The 24,404-nt window shown below is 40.1% G+C and overlaps 2 protein-coding genes across 2 annotated transcripts; one reads left to right on the plus strand and one right to left on the minus strand.

Annotated features, from left to right (window-relative positions):
- Positions 1–120: 120 nt before the first annotated feature.
- LOC126715533 (sugar transport protein 7-like) lies at positions 121–3,727 on the plus strand. The gene is made up of 4 exons (XM_050416173.1): positions 121–523; positions 1,648–1,967; positions 2,083–2,706; positions 3,062–3,727. The coding sequence occupies exons 1-4, from the start codon at positions 379–381 to the stop codon at positions 3,527–3,529; spliced, it is 1,557 nt and encodes a 518-aa protein (XP_050272130.1). The 5' UTR covers positions 121–378; the 3' UTR covers positions 3,530–3,727.
- Positions 3,728–22,761: 19,034 nt separating this feature from the next.
- Positions 22,762–23,975, minus strand: LOC126715535 (uncharacterized). The gene has a single exon (XM_050416175.1). It carries the CDS (start codon positions 23,845–23,847, stop codon positions 23,272–23,274), a length of 576 nt encoding a protein of 191 aa, XP_050272132.1. The 5' UTR covers positions 23,848–23,975; the 3' UTR covers positions 22,762–23,271.
- Positions 23,976–24,404: the final 429 nt, after the last annotated feature.

Here is a 24,404-nt window from a genome sequence, read left to right on the forward strand (position 1 = left end):
GTTTTTTCCCTTTTTTGTGGTAGTTGCCATATATTAATTCATGTATTCTTACTAACACGTTTTTTTTTTTAGATATGGTGTACTTACTTAATAGTCTAATAATACTTTTTTTTTTTAAAGCATTAAATAGTTTAATACTTTTCTCCTTAACGTGGTCCTTTTATTGGAAAAGAAGCAGTGGTCTTTTTATTGACAGAGTTAAAGTAGGGAGGTTGTTTGTGTCCCACCCAGTTGCAAGCTCCTTTATTGTAAGAACTGAAGCAGAGTTTGGCAAATACTTATTCTTGAAGAGAGAGAAGGGTTGGTTTGTGTTAAGTTATCTCTTACCCATAATATTTTGTGAGGCCTGAAACTGAGAGGAAGAGAAGGTCTTTGAAGATGGCAGGTGGATCTTTTGGCCCGGCAGGTGTGGCCAAAGAGAGAGCACAACAGTACAAAGGAAGACTCACCTCTTATGTGATCATTGCCTGCACTGTTGCTGCTGTTGGCGGCGCAATTTTTGGCTATGATGTTGGAATTTCAGGTACTTCACTTTCATGAATCCGAATCTTCACATGTTTATTATTATAGTTCTGGCTTTTTCGATGATTACTGTGGTGAAGAATCTACCAAATATTGTCATAAAAAAAATAATAATAGTAACAACTTTTTTGGTATCTGGAAATGATGAGCTAAAAAGTGAACAGTGAAAAGTTCAGACGTCACATGGACTTTGCATGTGTGCATATATGGACAGAACAGAATCAGAATTTCCAAGAGGAAGGGAAATTCTGTTTTGTACAAGTAGGAGTTAGACCTTTTCTATGACTATGATGAAATTATGAAACAAAGTGCAAATAAATTAGTAGTCTTTCCAATTCATACCTGAAATCTCTTCTAATGCACCAGCCAACATAAAGGCTCTGACATCTTCAAGAAATACTGAATCCTGTAGTTAATTATCTCAAAACACCAGTGGTCTTCCAATTTTCCTTCCTCTGTATTTGTATTATTATTATTTGTCCATTGAAATTTGGAACCCAACTTAAATTCAGTATACCAATGAAAAATTTCTCAAGCGTCTACTTCATCCTTTATTTGGTGCTACGAGGAAAATTATATCATAAAATTGTCGCAGAAAAAGGGGAGGTCTTCGTGTTGCTTCTTTTTCAGAAAATCAATGAACTAACTATCCAAATCTTAATCTTCTGGTCAATTTGAGACAAGAAAAAAAATAATCTTGGAATCTAATTCTATACTTTGCCTAATAGTACAGATCACAGCCATGGTTTATCTCTAACTGAATTTAATGATGAGTGCTCTCCTTTTTTAAGATATGAATTGAACAGATTTTACACAAAAAAAAAAATACAACCAACATAAAGTGCAGGATGCTATGAAACAAAGAGGTATTCGGTATCCAAAAGATCAGATTTTGAAAGCACTCTATTTCATAATTGTGGAAATCCGCTGTGACACGGTGAAAATTGATAAATTAACATTAGTCCGAAAAGTTTAAAGAGTTAGGAAATAGTGAATGTAACCATTATTCTAATACTTTTTTGTTAGTCAGATGATGCACTTGTGCTTGTCATGCATACATGTCTGAGGCATAGAGAGAGCATTCATGTTTTTACAAGTTACTAAATGCTGCTTTTTGATTAATAGGAGGAGTGACATCCATGGATACATTTCTTGAAAAATTCTTCCCTGCTGTTTTTGTAAAGAAGACGCAAGCACGTGAAAGCAATTATTGCAAGTACGAAAACCAAGGGCTTGCAGCATTTACATCTTCTTTATACCTTGCTGGTTTGGTTGCTTCTCTGATGGCTTCTCCTGTTACAAGAAAGTTTGGACGTCGAACAAGTATAATCTGTGGTGGGCTAAGTTTTCTTACTGGGGCAACAATAAATGCTTCTGCCATGAATATGGCAATGCTTCTTTTGGGTCGGATCATGCTTGGTGTTGGCATTGGATTTGCAAATCAGGTATATCCCGTTTCGCGTACCTTTTCAAGTGTTAGATAAATCAGGATATGATCCATTATAGTTTTTCTATATTTAAGAACACATGACTTAATCTTCCCTCTTGTTTGTTTTAAAGGCAGTTCCACTATATTTATCAGAGATAGCGCCAACACATCTTCGAGGTGGTCTTAACATGATGTTTCAGGTAGCAACTACATTTGGTATCTTTATAGCAAACATGATCAACTTTGGAACACAAAAGCTTAATTGGGGATGGAGGCTCTCTCTAGGATTGGCTGCTGTTCCAGCTTTGTTAATGACAGTGGGAGGAATACTTCTTCCTGAGACACCTAACAGCTTAATTGAGCAAGGAAAAAAAGAGAAAGGGAGAGAAATCCTTGAAAAGCTCAGAGGAACCAAAAATGTTGATGCAGAGTTTGAAGACATGGTGGATGCAAGTGAGCTTTCAAACTTAGTAAAGAATCCCTTTCGAAACATCCTTGAGAAGAGGAACAGACCAGAATTAGTAATGGCAATCTGCATGCCAATGTTCCAGATACTCACAGGCATAAATTCAATTCTCTTCTATGCTCCTGTACTGTTTCAAAGTATGGGGTTTGGTGGCAATGCCTCTCTCTACGCCTCAGCTTTGACTGGAGCAGTTCTTGCTTCATCTACATTCATCTCTATTGCAACAGTTGATAAATTGGGTCGAAGGGCTTTACTTATAAGTGGCGGGATTCAAATGATTACATGCCAGGTAAAAACTTCAACACTAAATTAGGTTGTGACATAATAATACTTCCAGGAGAAGTAAAATTGAAACTAGTACCGTAGATTCTAAGCACAGTCATACTTATGTTACTTCACAGAACACGGAATTTGCAACATTCCCCTAAAGTTTGTAATATGCTTTAATTCAGCAGCTCTAGTGAGAGAAGCTAAAGCCCTTTCTTAACACCAAAAAAGATTTGTTTTCCTGGAAATACACTAAAACTTAATGAAATAATTACACCAATTCACAAAGTATCCAAAAAGTAATACCATAGTTGATGTCTGAGTTCTGGAGTTCCTTGATTCTATCAAATTAATCATTCTTTGTGTATCTGAAACAGGTCATAGTTGCTATAATCTTGGGGGTAAAGTTTGGCAACCAGCAAGAACTATCAAAAGGTTACTCAGTATTGGTGGTGGTCATGATTTGCCTCTTTGTTCTAGCTTTTGGATGGTCATGGGGTCCCCTTGGCTGGACAGTGCCAAGTGAGATATTCCCGTTAGAAATTCGATCAGCTGGACAAAGCATAACAGTAGCTGTAAACCTTCTATTCACGTTCATAATAGCCCAGGCTTTCCTTGCCATTCTTTGTGCATTCAAGTTTGGAATCTTCCTCTTCTTTGCTGGCTGGATTACCATCATGACCATTTTTGTTTATTTCTTCCTACCGGAAACGAAGGGAGTTCCCATTGAAGAGATGAAATTCATATGGAAGAAGCACTGGTTCTGGAAGAAGTTAGTGCCTACCAAAGGGGAAGGCGAAATAAGCAATTCAGTGGAGCTAGATGAGAACGTTACAGAGCCATAAGCCGTATGGATATAAGCAGCCGGGATGCATGTAGTGCCTCAGCCACATTTATCCATACAGAGCCATAAGCTGTATGGATATTGCGTTCTAAAGAATTAAACATAGCATATAAAAATATAATATTATTCTATTACATATTATGATTTGGATAATTTGGTATTTATTATATTACATAGCATGATTTTTTTTAGTGCTCAATTTAGATGTTCAACTATAAGACTTTACTAATTTTTGTTAATTTTTTAATCATTTGTGGTGGATAAAGTATTTTTAATAGTTGTATTAGAAGTACTCCATAATGCCATTTATTTAGAGAAAAGTAAAGGTTAGCTAAACAAAAATAATCAAATAGGTGATATTGAGGGGAAAATTGATGCCTTTGAATAAAATATGGGAAAGTCAAGCTGAAACTCAACGATGGGCTCTTGAGATGATGCCCAAAGGTTTTCAGTGTGGTGATAAGCCTATCCAAGCAAGAAATAAAGGCTGCACCTTGACAAAACAGCAACAAAACCCAATAAAAATACTTCACAATAATTAATTAGTACATTAGTGGTCTTGTTTTGATAATACAAGAAAAATAAATTCTCTAGCAGTAGGATGAAATTAAACCTAAGTTTTGCAGTCAATTATTAAATAGATTTAAGAAAGTGTTCACTTTTGGAAGTCCTTGTGTGTCCTGGTCAGAGAGGTCTATTGTACTTTCAGCCATCATTACATCAATACGAGGGAAGAATTTCATTGTTACAAATACATTATATCCTTCAATAGTAAAACAAAAAGTAAAAATTAATGGTTCCATGGTGAGAAGAAAGGGGTTATTTGGCATGGTGTGAAGGGAGAGAGAGATTCCAGCTCAGTGCAGCAAATATTGAACTAAGATTCTTGGAATATATATGTGAGGCGTGAATGGGGTAGTATAGGCTGTTTTGAATGAGTGAGTATGTAAACTTGTGATAGTATGATAGAGTTAATGCTGAAACTAAGTCTTTAATGAGTAAAGGGTTGTTTATAACTGATTAGGAAGCATTTGTGGGCTTAGAATGTGAAGAAAAGGAAAGGGAATGTCTGAGGCTAAGAGAGTCCGGGCTAAGAGGAATGATTTATGAGTTGGGGAGAGTTAAACTGCAAGCAAAGTGACAAGAATAACAGAAATTTCAGAGAGGTTGGTGTGTGTTTTGTGGGCTGATGTGCTTATCCTTTTATAATGGAGTTTAGGGAAGCATTAATTAGCAAAAGTCCAAAACATAAGACTGATCAAATGACAAGAATAACAGAAATTTCAAAGGGGTTGGTGTGTGTTTTGTGGGTTAAGGGAAAGAAAAGAGAGAAACAGAGAGGAGTGATAAATTTAAGATAGAGATAGTCAATAGTGATTTTTGGTTCACAAAAATAGACTAAACCAAAAATGTTTAGAGACATAACAAAATAGAGACTAAATTCTATAAGGACATGGTGTAAAACCCATGTTTTACCCCTCTAATCCCAACATGTCATATCATCTTATCACATATTTAAGAATAAACACAATCACACTTAATCAATTCTAATACCCATATATAAAACCAACCAAATTGGGAATCTATCAAGATGCTATTAGGTGTGGTTGGACGTATTAAATTTTAAGTAAAATGCTGACGTGACAATCACTTATTGGATGATGTAAAACATGAGTTTTACACTCCATCCTTATAGAATTTAATCTCAACAAAATATCATAATATTTTTATAATAACTGTATTTTATTTTGACTTATAAAGAACTTACACTTTAACAATTATGGAAATATTGTTATAACAACAAAATGTCACATTTTCACAATACCTTTAATTTAAGTTGTAGTAGGTCCTAGTATAATATTTTATTATTTTATTCTTGATTTATAAGCAACTATAACTCCACAATTGTGAAAATATTGTGATAATAACAAAACTATCATCCACTTTCTTCCTTCATTCTCGAAAAAGAAATAATAAAAACTGAAATTCACAACAACAATGCCTATGTATATTTGCACAAGTACTACAATAAATGCATAAGTTAACGTGGATGATTTTTGGTGTTAAATGGCAAAATAGTCTCTTATATCATTTTGCATGAGCTAATACGAATGCTCTATGAAACTTAAGTTGTTCACAAGTTTCATACACCTAATTGTAAAAATACTATAACAACAAAATGTCACATTTTCACAATACATTTATTTTAAGTTGATCACATCTTAGTATGATATTGTGACGACACCAAAATGTCATAATTTTTTAACAGGAATTTTATTTTTAGTTGTGATTGGACTTAGTATGATTTATTTTGACCTATAAAGAATTGACACCTTGAAAATTGTAAAAATATTATACTCCTCAATTAAAACACTGTATCACTGCTATAAATATTTAAACAAAAAAAAAAAAACAAAAAACAAAAAACAAAAAACAAAAACGAACCGAACTCAAAGGTGATTTGTAGCACTACACATATACTCCCTCCGTCTCACTTTGTTTGTCCTCTATTCCATTTTGGGATAACCCAAAATATTGTCCTGTTTCTAAAAATAAAAATCATTAATTTACTAATGTTCCTATTATATCCCTATTTTATTAATAATTTAATTTTTTGATAAATTTATTTAAGGGTAGTTTTGGAAACTTATACATTTTTAAAAGGTAGGCAAAACAATAAATGATGTTCCCTTAAAAAGTTTGATTTTTCAAACAGGACAAACAAAATGAGACGGAGGGAGTAGGTGTTAAAAAAAATAATAAAATAAAATAAAAAAGAGGCCAGATGTCATGAAACTGAGTTTTTTCTCACCAAATTGACCGAGCCAAAAACACTAAAGGCATGTCTCAGTACATCAAGTTTTGTTTGGGTCTATCACTGAAAATGAGACTCTTGCTTTTTCTCAACACTTGAAATTACTCCAATTTGATTGCATCCAATTACTAAAGAAACTGCAACATAACAAACAATTGAGAACAATGAGTTACTTGGCCCCGTTTGGTATGCGAATCCAAATACATGTTTTCAGTTTTTAAGCATTATACATATTTTTATATGCTTTTTCACTTACGAATATTTAAAAAAAAAATTAAAAACTATTGTTTAAACACACAAACGGCCTTCAGAGAGGTTGCCGAAATAGGACGGGATCCAGTAATTTTTTCTTTCTTTTTCTTATCTCTATCCCTCTCACCGTCTGCTGTGTTTGTGTTTATCAATAGAATGAAGATAAAGTCAAAAGTGCCTGGGATTACTCCTGATTTGAAGAGGAAAAGACCAAAAAGGGCTCCAAATTTGTTTAGCTCAGACATACCTTTAGGAGCAACAAAGTAATTCAAGCCCTCTTGAGTTGTACATGTCTGGCAACACCATTAAGATAACAACAAAAGGACTAAAAAGGCCCATTTTTATTTAGTTCACAAATGAAGTTAGGACCAATTAAGTAATTTCAATCAAACGTGGATGTTTCTAGAGTTTCAAAGAATCTGCTGGGCTTCAAACTTTTTGTTGCTAGGCTTCAAACTACTTCTTGCCGTTTTACCATTTCAAAAGCCGTTTTGTCAAACAACTATCCCAACTGTCCTTTTTTATATAAAATATAGATATTGATATAGATACTATAATATAATATATTTATGTGTATATTTTAATTAAGGCTCCTTTGCCCAGAAAAAAATAAATAAATAAATAATAGGGCCCATTTTTGTTGGCTAAAAGAATGTATTGTATATTAAAAAGACCCCACATTTACTATCTATCATTTTGAAATTTGAACAAAACCTATTAATTTATCTACCGTCAACTTACACACATATTGACACACACACCTCTAGTATAGCCTATACCCTTTTTAAACTAATATTAGACTATAATAGTCTTGCATATGTTGATTGAACATTTGCATCAGACAATACAAAATATTAAAAAAAAGTATTTAATTTTACACGTTTAATAAGTCAAGCTAATGTATAAATTTGCAAATTTACTTCAGTTTTACATGGTTACTGTAGTTTTTTTTTTTTCTCTCATCACTTGTCTTATCAAACTCTCTCTCTCTCTCTCTCTCTCTCTCTCTCTCAAGATAATAATAAACAAAGAATAAAAAATAATTATTTTAATAAAATAAAATATATAATAAATAATTTGATATGAGTATTTTTGAAAATTAATTATATAAAATAGAAAAAATAAGTTCTTATACTAAATAGACACGATTTTTCACAAAAGCGAGTGCGAATACTCTTATATCATTATCACATCACATCAACTGATTTGTTACTTTGTTAAAAAAAAATAATAATAATTAGTTTGACTTTTCCCATCTCGTTGCTTCCCTTTTTACTCTTTTTTTTTTTAATATTTCCAATTATTTATTTAATTTTTTTAGGTATATTTTTATTAGTTATCCTTTTATAATAATTTGCTTTGTATTCGTACTAATTTCTTGAGTTATGTGATGAATAAATTTTTCTTTGTGCAAATTTAGAATATAAAATGATCAAATCATTTAGTAAAGTTGTAATCTTATTTTTGATAAAGAGAAATGATATGTCCACAACATTTTTACAACAAATCCTATGTGGCAGGTTGTTACTGGTTGTTATTGTTGGGGCAAAAAAGTAATTTTAGTGTTAAGTTCAAATTTGAACCAATAACAACTAACCACTTATGATTTGTTATAAAAATGCTATGAACGTAGCACCTCTCTTTTGATAAATCATGTTCTATTGTTTTATACTTTAAATTTTATTTATTTAAATTATAATTTTTTATTAAAAATCATGTTTCGTTTATTTAGAAATATTTATCAATTATAAAATGTGTATTAGAAAATGTCCAACTGAATATGAAAATGAAAAACTAAGAGAGAGGGAGAGAGAGAAAAATTTAATCACAAAAAGATCAATGGATAAAGTTGTTACTAGTTGTAGTTGCACGATTTTCCTGGCCCAAACCCTATTGAGCAGGCCCTGGCCCAAGGCGCAACACACAATAAATACTTGTAGAGGATGGGTCAAAGAACTTAGCCTCAGTGAGCTTAGTTGGTCTGAGGTATGGAAAATGTTGTTGCAAGAATAAAGACACCAGAATGGATACTCCACAGAAGATTCTATTTCCTGAGTGCTGAATACATTTTTTCCATCCCCTTTCTTTGAGGGACTCCCTTACATTATATAGTTCTCTCATTCTTATCTGAACCTTACACTTGTTGATCATCTAAGCCCCCACTTGAGCACCTGTCCTATCAGACACCTTTATCACTCCCTTGTGAGTTGCAATGGCCAAGGTAATACTGTTCAGGGTCTTTTCCTCATTAATGCGGTCAAAAGGGCGGTTGTGATACATTTAATGTGGTGGTAGCAGCTTTCCGTGAGATATTTTGGGTCTTATTCTTTTTTATATGATTGGAGGATGAGCTGCAGTGGTTGGGGCGAGTTTTTTGATCTGGACTTAGTGGTGTCCGAGGAGGTGTTACTCCTCGGACAGGTTTCTTTTACCACAGTTGGGCTTGAATAATATTTTGGCTATAACTTCTCCTCGGACACGATGCTTCTTGGACGGGCCTGTATTTAACTAGCCCATTATTTTGGGCCGGGCCCCACAATAGCCCCTCAAAACTCCGGTTTTTATCTCCTTCCGAGAAGAAAAGCGGGGTTTTGATGTCAGTGAGAGGATGGAAGTAAGGAAGGCTTGGGGCGCGCGTGCGGGCAGTTACTTTGGACACGCTACAATTTACGAAGCGCGGCCATTTACTTCCGGAGGCTTCTTGTCCCCTTCATCCAACGGTGAGACGTGGATCGAACGGCCATCATTATTTCTCGACTTTTTAGGCAAGGTCGATCTTTTCTCTCTCTTCCCGGCTATATAAGACGTCAGACAGGCTCCCTTTTTCTTTTTTTATCCGCACATCAGAATAGAGACCTCCAGAGAACTCCAGCGCCCAGAAATCCTTGAGCACATCCTTCCTTCAGATCTTCATAGTCATTTCTGCGAGGCACCCTTCATAGAAGAGCTTTCCGATTTCCTCATCGGTCATTTGAGAAGATACCTGTAAGTTCCGTTCGCTTTGTCGCTTCGACTTCCTCCTCGGACTTTGTTTTTCCCTTGGTCTTTATTTTCATTCTTCCAGTACAGCTCAGATGGGTAGATTCGAAAAATTAGTAAATACTCCGGCCGCTATGGAGGCCTTTAGGGCAAAATACCACATTCCCCCGGGTGTGGGGCTGCAGTATTGTCCTCTTGAAGGAGTATTGACAAATAGAGGCGAGGAAGAAGTTGTTATCCCCATGATTGCTTTCATAGAGGGAGGGATGACACTTCCCATGCGTAGGATTACAAGGGAGTACCTGTTCAACCATAAGTTGATGCCGCATCAGTGTGCCCCAAATATGTTCAAGATACTAGGCTGTGTAGATGTCTTAGATGAACGGATGAATCTAGGTCTTACTTGGCACGACGTGGCTTATCTGTATGAGTGTCACCGCCTCGAGAGTGGAGGGTATTATCTTAAATCCCGATCCGAGGTTGTTAGATTGATCTCTTGTCTTCCAGTATCCAATAAGACCGTGAAGAATGATTTTCTTATTGCTTCGGGGGAGTGGTTCGATGGTATTCATTGTCCGACTCGGGCAGGAATCCCAGGTGCGGCGTCTTTAGGGCCAATCCTTTTGGGGAAAGGGTTTAGCATTGGGGGGTTATTTTTCTTGCTTTCCTTACACTTGGAGAATTTCATGAACTAATCCCACTTTTCTTGGATGTTTGTAGATAAAGTTCACGTCGCTCCTCGGCTAAACTTCGTGAATGTGCCGGCGCTGAACTACCTTCTGAGGTCGGAAATTTACGTTGCTGAGGACGGACAGCTACGTGTGGCTCATCTGGTTCTGGGCTATCAACCTCTAAGCCGCTCTTTCCAAGCTATTGGTCACGCCATAAGGGCTGGCAGTCCGAGGTTGGCTAGGATTGACGTGTCCAAGATCGGGTTCCTAGCTCAACGTGATCTTCCACCGGTCGTACTACCCGGCGTTCAGCATCTCTATATAGCAGAGCAACTACCTCCGCCAGAAGAGCCTGGTGTTGCTGTTCCAGTTGAGGGGCAAATCGAATCATCTCGTCTTTCCCTGAAGGAAGAAATAGACGAGTTTTATTTTGAGGAGGAAGTTCAGCAAAACCCCGTGGTTGAGCTTTCTGATCCTGAAGGAGAGCAGGACCGCAACTCCGTGGCTGGTGGTCCAATCATAATAACCTGCTCAGACGACTCCTCGGACGGAGAAGGAGGTGATATGGGAAAGTCTCTGCTAGAGTTGATGTCCAGCCGAGGCAAGGGTCAGTCCTCGAAGGCGCCTGCCAAGGCACAAACCCAGGACCCACCTCCAATTGCCCCTCAGGTCCCTACTGATCCTGGCCTCAAGGCTATCCCCGACCTAAAAAAGAAAAGGCAGGCTGACATTCCTGAGGAGGGTGAGCTGGTTACCCGACCTTCTAAGCAGCAAAAGGCCACAAAGGGGCAGAGGAGTAAGAGGACAAACTCCTCTAAGAGCAGGGACGAGGAGAACCGTGCTGAGGTGCGCGCTACCCCGCGTACGTGGAGCCCTAAGTTGAAGTTGGATGGGGTTGCTATCCCTTACAACTTGTCAATCCAAGAGTACAACCGGGGCCGAGCAGGGTACGTGGCTGATGCCTTAGAGCAACCCCTACTGCTTCCTCGGGATATGGAGGCCTATAGGCGGTTCTCTCAGCCCGAGATTTTCCTATCTCTTAAAAGGGATCTTGCGATGGTAAGTAATCCTTTTACTGTTTTATTAATTTATTTAACCCTGTTAAATTCTGAACCGATTTTGTTTCGTTTGCAGATTACTCAGCAGGTATTTGTGGCTGAGGAATTTTGTCGTGATAATCGAAGTCGGGCTGAGGCTGAGGCTGAGGCTCAGTCTCAGACAGAGATGGAGAAAGCCTTGGGGTCCCTCAAGCACGATCACCTTGAACTCACTGAGAAGTTCAAGGAGTCGGAGAAACGGCGCAAAAGTGCTGAGGCTGGTCTGAAGAGTGCCGAGACCCAGGCGGAGGACCAGCGCAAAGAGCTATATTCAACCCAGATCAACCTCGCCACCAAGAAGCAGGCAGTGCTGGATCTCAAGACTGCTCTACAAAAAGTCGAGGGTGAGCTGCGGCGGGTCAAAGAGGAGGCTCAGCTGATCCGAGAGGCTACGGAGGCTGAAAAGAATGCTGCTCGCCAGCTTGGGGTCCAAGAAACGGAGGCCAGGCTATCCGAGGAGATCCCCGAGGTGTGCAGGGACTACTGCAGCATCTCATGGGCTCAGGCCCTTGATGCTGCAGGAGTTCCTGCAGATTCGGTGCTAAGACTGCCTGAGAACGTCTTCTACCCTCAGGAGATCCGAGAGAATCCTGACGGCGTCCAAGCAGCTTCTGAGCAGGATTTGACGGTGCCAGATGCCGTCCCCATGCCTGACAACTCGAAGGATCCGGCTGCGGACCCTACCATCGAGGTTCCTCCTCCTCAGTCAGAGCAGAAAGAAGACCCTCCTGTCGAGGCTTAGCTTTTAGGCTTTTTAATTTTTATATTTCCTTCCTCTCTTTATTATTATTATTTTTTTTTTTTTTTGAACGAGAGTCGTCCTGCTTTTGCGCTCTTTTGTAAGGACCTCTCTTTTTGTATTGATCTCGGAATATTAATATAGAATGTTTCCTTCATTTTCATGGATTTATGTTAGCACCATCCCTTTATTTAACGCTGATAACGATATAAACGGTCAAGGTGAAGAGGATGTCTTGTAGCGAATTTGAATGAGGGTTGCAACGGTGCTAGACTGCGCGCACGCCTTAAAATGATTTCCCTTAGGTAATAGTTTCCCAAATTGTCATGAGTAATAATTTCCCCTAAGTCTGTGGTCCGAGGATCCATGCAGGACTTAGGTTCTGTTTAAAACTATGAGTAGTCGTCATAAGTAATAATTTCCCCTAAGTCTGTGGTCCGAGGATCCATGCAGGACTTAGGTTCTGTTTAAAACTTGTATAAATTGTCATGAGTAATAATTTCCCCTAAGTCTGTGGTCCAAGAAGCCATGCAGGACTTAGGTTCTATTTAAAACTATGAATAGTCGCCATAAATAATAATTTCCCCTAAGTCTGTGGTCCGAGGATTCATGCAGGACTTAGGTTCTGTTTAAAACTTGTATAAATTTTCATGAGTAATAATTTCCCCTAAGTCTGTGGTCCGAGGAGCCATGCAGGACTTAGGTTCTGTTTAAAACTATGAATAAATTGTCATGAGTAATAATTTCCCCTAAGTCTGTGGTCCGAGGATCCATGCAGGACTTAGGTTCTGTTTAAAACTATGAATAAATTGTCATGAGTAATAATTTCCCCTAAGTCTGTGGTCCGAGGAGTCATGCAGGACTTAGGTTCTGTTTAAAACTTGTATAAATTGTCATAAGTAATAATTTCCCATAAGTCTGTGGTCCGAAGAGCCATGCAGGACTTAGGTTCTGTTTAAAACTATGAATAAATTGTCATGAGTAATAATTTCCCCTAAGTCTGTGGTCCGAGGATCCATGTAGGACTTAGGTTCTGTTTAAAACTATGAATAAATTGTCATGAGTAATAATTTCCCCTAAGTCTGTGGTCCGAGGATCCATGCAGGACTTAGGTTCTGTTTAAAACTATGAATAAATTGTCATGAGTAATAATTTCCCCTAAGTCTGTGGTCCGAGGAGCCATGCAGGACTTAGGTTCTATTTAAAACTATGAACAGTCGTAAATAGATTAGCAGGCAGAGGATAATCACGAAACAAAACATGGGCGAAACCATTTTCATTAATAACAATATCTTCTGAGGTTATTTACATTCCATGGTCGAGTTACGGTTTTTTCATCCAGATCTTCTAGGTAGTAAGCGCCTATCCCAGCCACGGATGTGACACGGTATGGTCCTTCCCAATTGGGCCCCAACTTGCCCCAAGAGGGGTTTTTCGCGCTGCCGAGAATCTTTCTCATCACGAGATCACCTGGACCTAGAGGTCGCAGCTTAACATTGGCATCATACCCTTGTCTCAGCTTCTGGTGATAATAGGCCATATGAATCGTGGCTTTTTCCCTTCTTTCCTCGGCTAGGTCTAGACTTCTTCCCAATAACTCGTCGTTACCGCTTGGGGTAAACGAGCTAGACCTCAGTGTGGGGAAGTTGTTCTCGATTGGGAGCACGGCCTCTACCCCATAAGTCATCGAAAAGGGGGTCTCACCGGTTGAACGTCGCGGCGTTATCCGATAGGTCCATAAGACGTGCGGGAGCTCTTCTACCCATCTTCCCTTTGCCTCATCCAGTCTTTTCTTCAGTCCGTTCACTATGACCTTGTTCACGGCCTCGACTTGCCCATTTCCTTGGGGGTATGCGGGGGTGGAATATCGATTAATAATCCCAAACTCGCGGCAATACTCCCTAAAGCTCTTACTGTCGAACTAAAGACCATTGTCGGAAATGAGTGTACGTGGAGTTCCGAAGCGGGTGATAATGTTCTTCCAGATGAATTTCTGGGCATCCACGTCCCTAATGTTGGCCAAAGGTTCAGCTTCCACCCATTTAGTGAAGTAATCGGTTCCGACTATTATGTATCGCTTGTTCCCCACAGCTTTAGGGAAAGATCCGACAATATCAAGACCCCATTATGCGAACGGCCATGGGCTAGAGAATGGGTTGAGAACCCCTCCGGGTTGGTGGATATTCAGGGCAAATCTTTGGCACTGATCGCACTTTTTAGCGTATTCTTGAGCCTCTCTTTGCATGTTCGGCCACCAATATCCTTGGGTGAGTGCCCTGTGCGCCAGCGACCTTCCTCCGGTGTGACTTCCGCAAATTCCCTCGTGTAACTCCTCGAGTAGAGACTCGGATTCTTCTGGATGTACGCAGAGTAGGTACGGTCCAGAGTAGGAGCGCCGATATAGTTTGTGGTCGTTTGATAGCCAGAACCGAGGAGCATTTCTACGTACCTTCTCTGCCTCTAGTTTTTCTTCCGGTAAGATATCGTCTTGGAGGAATTTCTTTATGGGGTCCATCCAGCTGGGACTCTTTCTGATCTGATGGACTTGGGCCGGGTTTCCGCTGATGGGACTCGCCCTGATTAGATCTTCTACAAGGATCATTCGTGGCAGATTACGCGCCGAGGACGTGGCAAGAGTGGCCAGCGAGTCTGCATAAGTGTTTACACTTCTGGAAACATGCGTCAGATTGAATGACTCAAAACTCGTCTGCAGGCGTTTAACTTGTCCTAGATACTCTTGCATCCTAGCATCTCTGGCTTCCAGCTCACCCATCACTTGTCCGACGACCAACCTGGAGTCCGAGAAAGCTTCTATTACTCTTCCGCCCAATTTTTGAACCATTGTCATCCCTTGAAGTAAGGCCTCGTATTCGGCTTCATTGTTCGTAACCGAAAATCCGAGCCTCAGCGATTTTTCAATGGCAACACCGTTTGGTGATATTAAAACTATCCCAACTCCAGATCCTCTCTGGTTGGCCGCGCCATTCACGTAGACCTTCCATTGCAAGGTCCCCCCTGCCGAAATTACGCCAACCGATTTTCCATCCATGTCTTTCTTCTCGGTTATTGTTTCTATAGAGGGTTCAGCAAACTCTGCTACCAGGTCTGCGAGGACCTGACCTTTAATGGAGGATCTGGGCATATATTTAATATCAAAGGCTCCCAAAAGCGCACTCCACATGGCGATCCTTCCTGTGTAGTCAGCGCTTCAAAGCACTGCTCGGAGGGGAAGCTGAGTTAGAACGATGACCGTATGCGCCTGAAAATAATGAGGGAGCTTCCGGGTGGCCTGTACTACCGCCAGAATTGCCTTTTCTAGAGGTAGGTATCGTACCTCGGCCTCATGTAATGATTTGCTCACATAGTACACCGGTCGCTGCACCCCATTATTATCCCGTATCAGTACCAAGCTTACGGCATGGGGAGTTACAGCGATGTACGCAAACAATACCTCGTCTGCCTCAGGGCTGGACATGATGGGGGGTCGTGACAAATATTCCTTAAGCTGCTGGAAAGCCCGAACACAATCCTCCAACCATTCAAACCCTTTCCACTTATTTATCAGGAGGTAAAAAAGTCGGCATCGATCCGCTGACCGCGATATGAACCGGTTTAATGCTGCAATCATACCAGTGAGCTTCTGTACTTCCTTCGGGTTCCAAGGAGCCTGTAGGCTGTTTATTGCTTTGATTTGATCGGGGCTCACTTCTATTCCCCTATGGGTTACCAAGTACCTTAAAAATCTCCCCGACCCGACCCGACCCCGAATGAACATTTGGAAGCGTTCAACCGCAACCGGTGTTCCCTTAAGATAGCGAAGATTTTTTCGAGGTCTTTCACGTGCTCGGACACCCTTTTACTTTTTACAACCATATCGTCTATGTAAACCTCTATGATCTTGCCCAGTTGTGATTCGAACATCCGGGTCATCATCCTTTGGTAGGTTGAGCCTGTGTTCTTCAACCCAAACGGCATCACCTTATAGTGATAATTTCCGATGGGCGTCATGAAAGCCGTCTTCTCCTGGTCTTCTGGCGCAAGGGGGATCTGATGATAGCCCTGGAAGGCGTCCAGGAAGCTCATCCGAGGATGACCCACAGTTGCATCCACCAACCTGTCGATTCGGGGTAGGGGGAATGGGTCCTTTGGGCACGCCTTGTTCAGGTCCGTGAAGTCCACACAGACCCTCCACTTCCCTGTCTTCTTCCTTACCACCACCGTGTTTGCCAACCATTCGGGGTAAAAGACCTCTTTAATAGCCCCTGCTTTTTTCAGTTTTGCCACCTCGTCTCTCACGGCACTAGCGTGTTCCTTTGAAGGGCGTCGAGGTGGCTGCTTCTTCGGAGTGGAAGAGGGGTTGACATTCAGGTGGTGACAAATAAGGCTAGGATCAACTCCCGAGGTGTCGTAGGCGTCCCATGCAAACACGTCGACATTTCCTCTGAGAAATCTGACCAGTTCCTCTTTTTCTTGAGAAGGCAACTCAGAGCCGACCTGAAAAAACTTGTCCAGGTCGTTGTTGACAGCGATCTTATCTAAACTTTCACACCTTATCTCCTCGGCTAGCCCATCTCCTTGCCCGGCCGAGGAGGCTGGTTGCTATGAGCTCTGTGGGGCCGAGGACTCGGCAACAGGTCGATGTAAGATGGCGGCAACCATACACTTCCTGGCTATGGCCTGATCTCCTCGGATTTCTTCTACTTGTCCTCTGGATGGGTATTTTACTTTTTGGTGGAGTGTGGAGGATACGACTTCTAGGGCGTGGATCCATGGCCTGGCAACTATTGCGGTGTAGGGGGAGTAAGTGTCGACCACGATAAAATTTACCTCCACCACCTCCGACCCAGTCTGCACGGGTAGCCGGATCTGCCCTTTCGGTGTAACAATCCTCCCTTCGAAACTGAGAAGGGGGGAATCATAGGCTGCCAAATCTTCCGGCTTCAGGTTCAGCCCCTTGTATAGATCAGGGTACATTATTTCTACCGCACTTCCTGAGTCTACTAACACCCTTCTCACATCGAAGCCTCCAATTCTTAACGTAACCACCAAGGCGTCATCGTGAGGTTGAATAGTTCCCCTCTTATCTTCGTCCGAGAATCCCAGTATCAAAGAGCTTCGCTTTTTCGACCTTTTGGGTTCCCTATTCCTGTCCTCGGAGTGGAGCCGATCTACAGCCAGTACCTTGGGGATGGGTGGCCCAGTTCTTCCTGGTGCAGCAAGGATGACATGTATCGTTCCAGTAGGGGATCTTAAGGACACATCCTTTCGAGACTCTGGTATTGCTTGACCAGGATGTCCGCTCGAGGGGTGCAGAAGGTGACGTAACTTCCCTTCTCGGACCAACTGATTTAGGTGATTCCATAGATTCCTGCAATCCTCAGTGGTATGCCCATGGTCCTGATGGTAGTGACAGTATAGGTCCTGGTTACGTTTGGAAGGGTCTCCGGCCATCTAAAATAGGGCTCGTTCCTTACTTTCTCTAGCATCTGTTGTACTGGCTCCCTAAACACGGCATTCACTGTTTGCGGGTGGCTCTGTCCAGCCTGTCGCGAGAAATCTTTCCTCGGCTGGCTAGGGTTATACCGTTCCGACCTAAAGTCATTTGCTTTTGGGGGAATGACCTTCTCCTTTCCCCTTCCTTGCAGCTGATCTTCCTCCACCCTTTTGTACTTGTCGATCCTATCCATCAGCTGATGAACGTCGGCAACTGGTTTACCAGTGAGGGATTTCCTCAAGCCATGCTCGGTGGGGAGGCCGTTTTTGAACGTGCTGATAGCAACATCATCATGGTTGTCATCTAAGTCATTATACACCTCTCAATATCTATCCGAATATGCTTTCAAGGTTTCTCCTTCGTGCATGGATAAGGACAATAATGAACTAAGGGGTCGAGGGACTCTGGTGTTTGTGATAAAACGGGAGCAGAAAGCCTGAGTGAGCTGCTTGTAGGAGCCTATGGAATTTGTCTTCAAGCTGTTAAACCACCTCATCGCCATTGATCCCAAGCTAGATGGGAAGATTTTGCACATTAGGGCTTCATTTTGGGAGTAGATTGTCATTTTCTGGTTAAACTGGCTCACATGCTCTACCGGGTCTGCTCGGCCATTATAGATGGCGAACGCCAGTTGGTTGAAGCGCCGAGGCAGCTTAGCCCCTTCAATTCTATACGTGAAAGGTGATCTCGAAACCTGGTCCAGCGCCTTCTTCATAACATCGTTCCCTGAACCCTTACTGGATAGGTTCTCATATTTCCGTACAGGGCGTGGTTCCCTTTCGTAGGAAAAGGTTTCACTTGGGGGGGTCCTTGACCTCCGTCAGTAACTCGCATCCTCCGCACTAGAAGACTCGTCTGAGTCAGAGGGGGATCGTTTTCGCCGCACACGTCGTAACTCCCTTTTCAGGTCGTCTATTTCCCGCTGCATGGCCTGATGACTATTTCGCCTCTGGGACACATGACTACCTGTCTGAGTGTAACTCTGGCTCGTCCGGATAGTATGCACACTTCCCTCACGATTCCCCCTGCCGCCTGGGTTGGTGGGGTTATTTTGCCTCTGGGACTCGGCGGGTTGTGTTTGTTGGGAGTTTGCCTGGTGGGAGTTTGCCTGGTGAGGATTCTCCTGGTGTGGGCCTAGTTCTACCATACTCGACCGTTGTGCCGGCTGATGCTCTAGTTCTTCCCACAGACGGCGCCAATTGTAGTTGCACGATTTTCCTGGCCCAAACCCTATTGAGCAGGCCCTGGCCCAAGGCGCAACACACAATAAATACTTGTAGAGGATGGGTCAAAGAACTTAGCCTCAGTGAGCTTAGTTGGTCTGAGGTATGGAAAATGTTGTTGCAGGAATAAAGACACCAGAATGGATACTCCAAAGAAGATTCTATTTCCTGAGTGCTGAATACATTTTTTCCGTCCCCTTTCTTTGAGGGACTCCCTTACATTATATAGCTCTCTCATTCTTATCTGAACCTTACACTTGTTGATCATCTAAGCCCCCACTTGAGCACCTGTCCTATCAAACACCTTTATCACTCCCTTGTGAGTTGCAGTGGCCAAGGTAGTACTGTTCAAGGGTCTTTTCCTCATTAATGCGGCCAAAAGGGTGGTTGTGATACATTTAATGTGGTGGTAGCAGCTTTCCGTGAGATATTTTGGGTTTTATTCTTTTTTATATGATTGGAGGATGAGCTGCAGTGGTTAGGGCGAGCTTTTTGATCTGGACTTAGTGGTGTCCGAGGAGGTGTTACTCCTCGGACAGGTTTCTTTTACCGCAGTTGGGCTTGAATAATATTTTGCCTATGACTTCTCCTCGGACACGATGCTTCTCGGATGGGCCTGTATTTAACTAGCCCATTATTTTGGGCCGGGCCCCACACTAGTATTAAACAAAACACAACAGAAAATATGAGTGAAACTATAATAAATGAACAAGAAATTCATCAAAAAAAGTTAGAAGATAGTGAAATTATACAACAAGAAGATAATAATGAAAATAGTCATAATAATGGTCAATCGAAAAAGAAATGTTAGCGAACTTTGAATACAAAAACTTAATTAGTAATTTTGTATCTCAAAAGGTAAAAAAAATATAGTTTTTAAATAAAAATTTTTAATAATAAATATTATTTAAATATAAGTAAACGCCACCTAAACCTTTCATCTTAGGCTACAAAATTTGTTTGAGACTTTGAGTGCATATCCTATAACAATCTCCTGAGGATAAGGACCGATTTTATGGGGGAGGAATGTTATGCCAAATACTATTTTGTGGATTAGCAATAACCCATCAAGTGTCAAACACACTAGTGTCTAAGTCCTTTGGAAACTTAAATAAGAAGTGTTACAAGTACTGCATAAAACTTGTAAATTGATGTGGCAATGTGTTGACTCAAAATGAAAAATTGTTATTTGAATTAAAAATATTTAAATTTAGGTTTAGCGATAAATCTTTATCTAAATAATGTAGCAGTAGATTAGTATTGTTATTTGCTATATTCAAATAGATTCCTATGTTTTAGTATAAGATTATTGGATTAGTTCCTGTGTTTTAGGATTTGCTGATGAGATTCTCTCATTTTAGTTTGTATATGTAAGTTGAATGCATAATGACTAACGAGATTCAAGCATAAAATTAACCAAAAATATCTATTTTCTCAACTTGTGGATTTCAACTACCATCATAATTAATGTGTAGCTCTAACCCACATTTGAAGAAAGCAACTCTCACCCGAACATAAGAATGGGATTTTTTGGAGATGATACATCCCCTCAAATGTTTCACATAATAATTGGATCACATTTGCAAGATATTACCAAATCACATCTACCTATCAAGAGCATCAATCCCAACAAATAAAGAATAGAGAGCATGTCGAAAATTGTCAACCAAATGTTAGATGTTACCAGGGACATGTCCAAAAGAATAGTAAGGATGCAAGATTCATGGTTTCAAATGATAGAGATCTTAGATAAATAATCCAATGAAATTTTAGAGATATAAAACAATTAAAAGTACAAGTATCCTATGAAATTTTGAAAAATCATGTCCTACACCAGGAATCACCAACAATTCCATAAAGTAATATGTTAGAGGGTGCAGATGTGACAAAAATTGCATTTAAAGATCAAAGAAAAAATGAAGTTGAAAAAACAGATCAAAAAGATCTTCTCGTGAATTCAAATAAGCCTGCTCTAATTTCATGCATTGAATTTGTCATTCCCAATAAGTTCAAGGACGTAGAAAACAAGAATTTTTGTTTCTATTGCTCGTAGAAGTGGTTGAAGAACTGGTGCAAATATCCATGATCTTTTCCTTATCCATCAACAACACTTCAAAAGAGATAAACTGTTATTTCCATGTCTTGGAATCTTGAGAACAAGATTCATCTTGAAAATAGATAAACTGTTATTTAAATTTATTTAAAAGTATCTATATTTAAACTTAGTTAAATTGTTATTTGAATTAATTTGAAAGTATTTAAATTTAGACTTAATAATATATCTTTATTTGAATAAAATACCAACGATAAGTATTGTTATTTACTTGTATTCAATTTGATTCCTATGTTTTAAGATAAGATTAATTCTTATGTTTTAGGATTTAGGATTTGCTAATAAAGTTTTCTCATTTTAGTTTATTTATGTAAATTAAACCCACAATGAAATTCCAGCAAAAAATTAACCAAAAATATCTATTTTCTTGACTTGTGGGGTTTAAGTACCATCATAATTAACATGTAGCTCAATTTGAAGAAAGCAATTCTCACCCTAATATGAGAACTGGATTTTTTGGAGATGATACGTCCCCTCAAATGTTCCACAAAATGTTCCACATAACAATTGGATCACAGCTAAAATAACCACGAACATATAGGACTTGTCCATCTTGTGGGCTAGTAGAAGTCAGACATCCAACACAAAGGATAAGGTATTAAAGTACACCACTGGATTGAACTTTCTTTAAGAAGAGGAGATCTAGGATTGATAATTTATAGTGTTCGATTTTAATAGTTTTTTTTCATTAACGCTAAATCAAATTATTTTATCATTGTATCATTTGTATGCCATTGAGTGAGTCAAAAGATTCAAGTTTAGTATACATTTTGTACCGTAAATCTGTAACCCATAAAGCCTTTTCTAGTTGACTAAACTAACAAAGTGTATGTCCTAAACACCCATATGTTATGTATCATCTCTTGATATCAGGTATTTGGCTAATTGGCAAATTAAGTACTCAACTTGTACATTTCAAAGCTTTGCAAATCACTTCAGATAACTACGCACTTTGCAATTAAATCATTCCTAATCAGACGGCTCAGTCATGCAAATTTATAACAGGATGCGGGAAAAAAAAAAAAAATCAAAAGATCACATATCACGTCTAACAGGAATTTCATTGATCATATGGTATTCAAAAACAAGAAGTAATAATAACAAAATAACACACATAGAACACTGCAAATTTCTTATCTTACCCTGAATTAGAATTAGCAGGTGAAATCAAAGCCACCCAACATGCTTCTTCAGAAGAAAAACTGCCCTATTTGTGATAGACATACCCATTATCAGAAAGGCTGGGATTTAGAGTAACACGATTCAAATTGATGGAGAGTGGCTGAGTTGAAGGGAGATCCGGGAAGAGGAGAGGAAGCACAAAGAATCCATACTCGATGCAAATTGGTTTAAAGGAGAAAGGAAGGACTGAGATAGAGACACGAAATCATATATAAAACTGTTGAAATGTATTATGTTAGTGACTCCCGCAAGGAATGTTACACCGTTTCATTTAGCCTTCAATTGAAAGCCTCAAACATTAAGATGGGTGACAATTAAGACGGGACAACATTCTGCAAACAGAGGGAAAGAAAAGAGAGAAGCAGAGAGGAGTGACAAGATTTCATGAGTCCGAAGAAAGAAAGGAAGAAATTAATAAAATTCATTCTCAATACCTAGCCAATCAGGGGATCCCCAAAATCAATAAAAATAAAGCCGCGGGTTGGGTATCTGAAAATGCACAGATATTAACAACTTCATACATACAACCAGAATCATTCATGTAATGATGTAACCATTATGGACCATAATTCTTCTTATGCATTCATGGGTAAAATGCCCACTTCCCAAAATCAAAAAAAGCATGAGTTCACCAACCATGCTATAGAAAAAGTCACAACAACAAAATATACATACAAATATAAAGGAAATTGTTTACTACTAATATGATATTTTATTACATAATTTGAAGAGAAACATCAGTATTTAGTACTACAAGTACCAACGAACTGATACTACCCCTAATATCACCACCACTTAGATTAACAAGTAAATAGCAAACCTAAACCCCATTTAAGTAAAAAATAAACCCAACCCAAAACGCACACACCCTTTAATAGAAGAAAATACCACTCTCACAGTCCTCACTCTTTAGCAGGCTAAGTTTATATACAGAAACATAAATTAACCTGTACCTAAAATTAACAAACAAACATAGACTTACTCTAAACTTAAAAAACTAAATAAGCAATCAACGGCGAAAGGCTTCGTTTTTTTGCTTTTACCCTTTTTTTTTTTTTTTGCTCGCACTCCAAAGCCATATCCTCCGGTCAAAAATTTCGAGGAAGACTTCATGAGCCAACGCGAAAAATCAAAAGATGAGAGCAAATCTCAGAAAGTTACTAAATTATGCAGAGGTACTAGTCGAGACCCAACAACCGGCGCAAGTCGCTGGTGGCGGGGCTGTTCTTCCCTAAGAAGCCCGGCACGGGCAGAGAACTCGGAGGCGGAGACGTTACGAAAGCCGAACCGGCGTAGATTCCGTCGACGGCGTTGAATTCCGCAACCCTAATCTGCTTCTGGACGGTTTCCGGATCCGGACCCAAACGGTCCGTGGATCCTAAACCCAGATCCGAAACCACCACATCTCCACCTTTGCTCTTCAATTTCGGCTTCCGATTATCAGCGCCGGCGAGGGTTAAGCCAAAGTCAGTCTTCGTCTTCGGCTGAGTCAACGCCTCGCCGCGCTTGAGGATCTTGACCTCCCCCATGACGAGGTTTTGGGAGGGAGACTTGGCCACCATGGACCTCTCACTCCGATCTTTACTCGACTGGATCTTCATCGGACTACGCTTCCGGCGGCTAGAGTTAGCGCCGTTAGGGTTAGGGTTAGGGTTAGCGTTTCGATGAGTTTTGAAAGTAGGGGTTAGGGTTAGGGCTTCCTTACGAAACCTATCTTGAAGGCAATCGTGGGAGTGAAGGATTTCAGTTCCCATCTTTCCAGGGAAAACAAATTTCGGAGAGAAAAATAAAAGGAAGGAAAAGGAAAATATATTCTCTTTCTCTATTCGGAGAAACTCTAACACGTTTTCCGAGGTTGTAACAGCTTGTAATGTGGAGAATATGATGGGAGCAAATGTGCATTTATAGATGGGGATTTTGCTTTACACGTGAGGATTGGAATTTGGAACGCCCCTAGAGTGGGGTAAGATAGGATTACGGGCTATGGTGATGGAGTGCGGTCACGGCATGATTTGATTGGACAATTGACCTAGCGTGTGACGCGGTTAATGTGCTTGTTACGAAGTTGTTGCACTTTGACGTCGGTTTAATTTACGATCTGCGAGAGTGTTCTACAAAGGGGTGTAAGGGGTATGTTGTAATTTTGTGGATGATATGATGGGCAACGATGTAATTGTGAGGGTGCAAGGAAACCTTAATTGTTGTGAAAGATATGGTCCACGCGTCTTGACTTGTATGGGTGTCATTGTTGATCTTATCGACACGTCATTACTCTGTTTGGGCGGTTTGGTTTCTCAATGATAATGAAACC

This window comes from Quercus robur, chromosome 2 (genome assembly GCF_932294415.1).
Source record: "Quercus robur chromosome 2, dhQueRobu3.1, whole genome shotgun sequence".
Classification (NCBI taxonomy): domain Eukaryota; kingdom Viridiplantae; phylum Streptophyta; class Magnoliopsida; order Fagales; family Fagaceae; genus Quercus; species Quercus robur.

Bases quoted from the DNA above. Each gene is read 5' to 3' on its own strand.
- LOC126715533 (XM_050416173.1), top strand. From the start codon at position 379: ATGGCAGGTGGATCTTTTGGCCCGGCAGGTGTGGCCAAAGAGAGAGCA. The intron at 524-1,647 runs GTACTTCACTTT...TTTGATTAATAG, and splicing joins CTATGATGTTGGAATTTCAG to GAGGAGTGACATCCATGGAT. The intron at 2,707-3,061 runs GTAAAAACTTCA...TATCTGAAACAG, and splicing joins TTCAAATGATTACATGCCAG to GTCATAGTTGCTATAATCTT.
- LOC126715535 (XM_050416175.1), bottom strand. From the start codon at position 23,847: ATGGGAACTGAAATCCTTCACTCCCACGATTGCCTTCAAGATAGGTTT.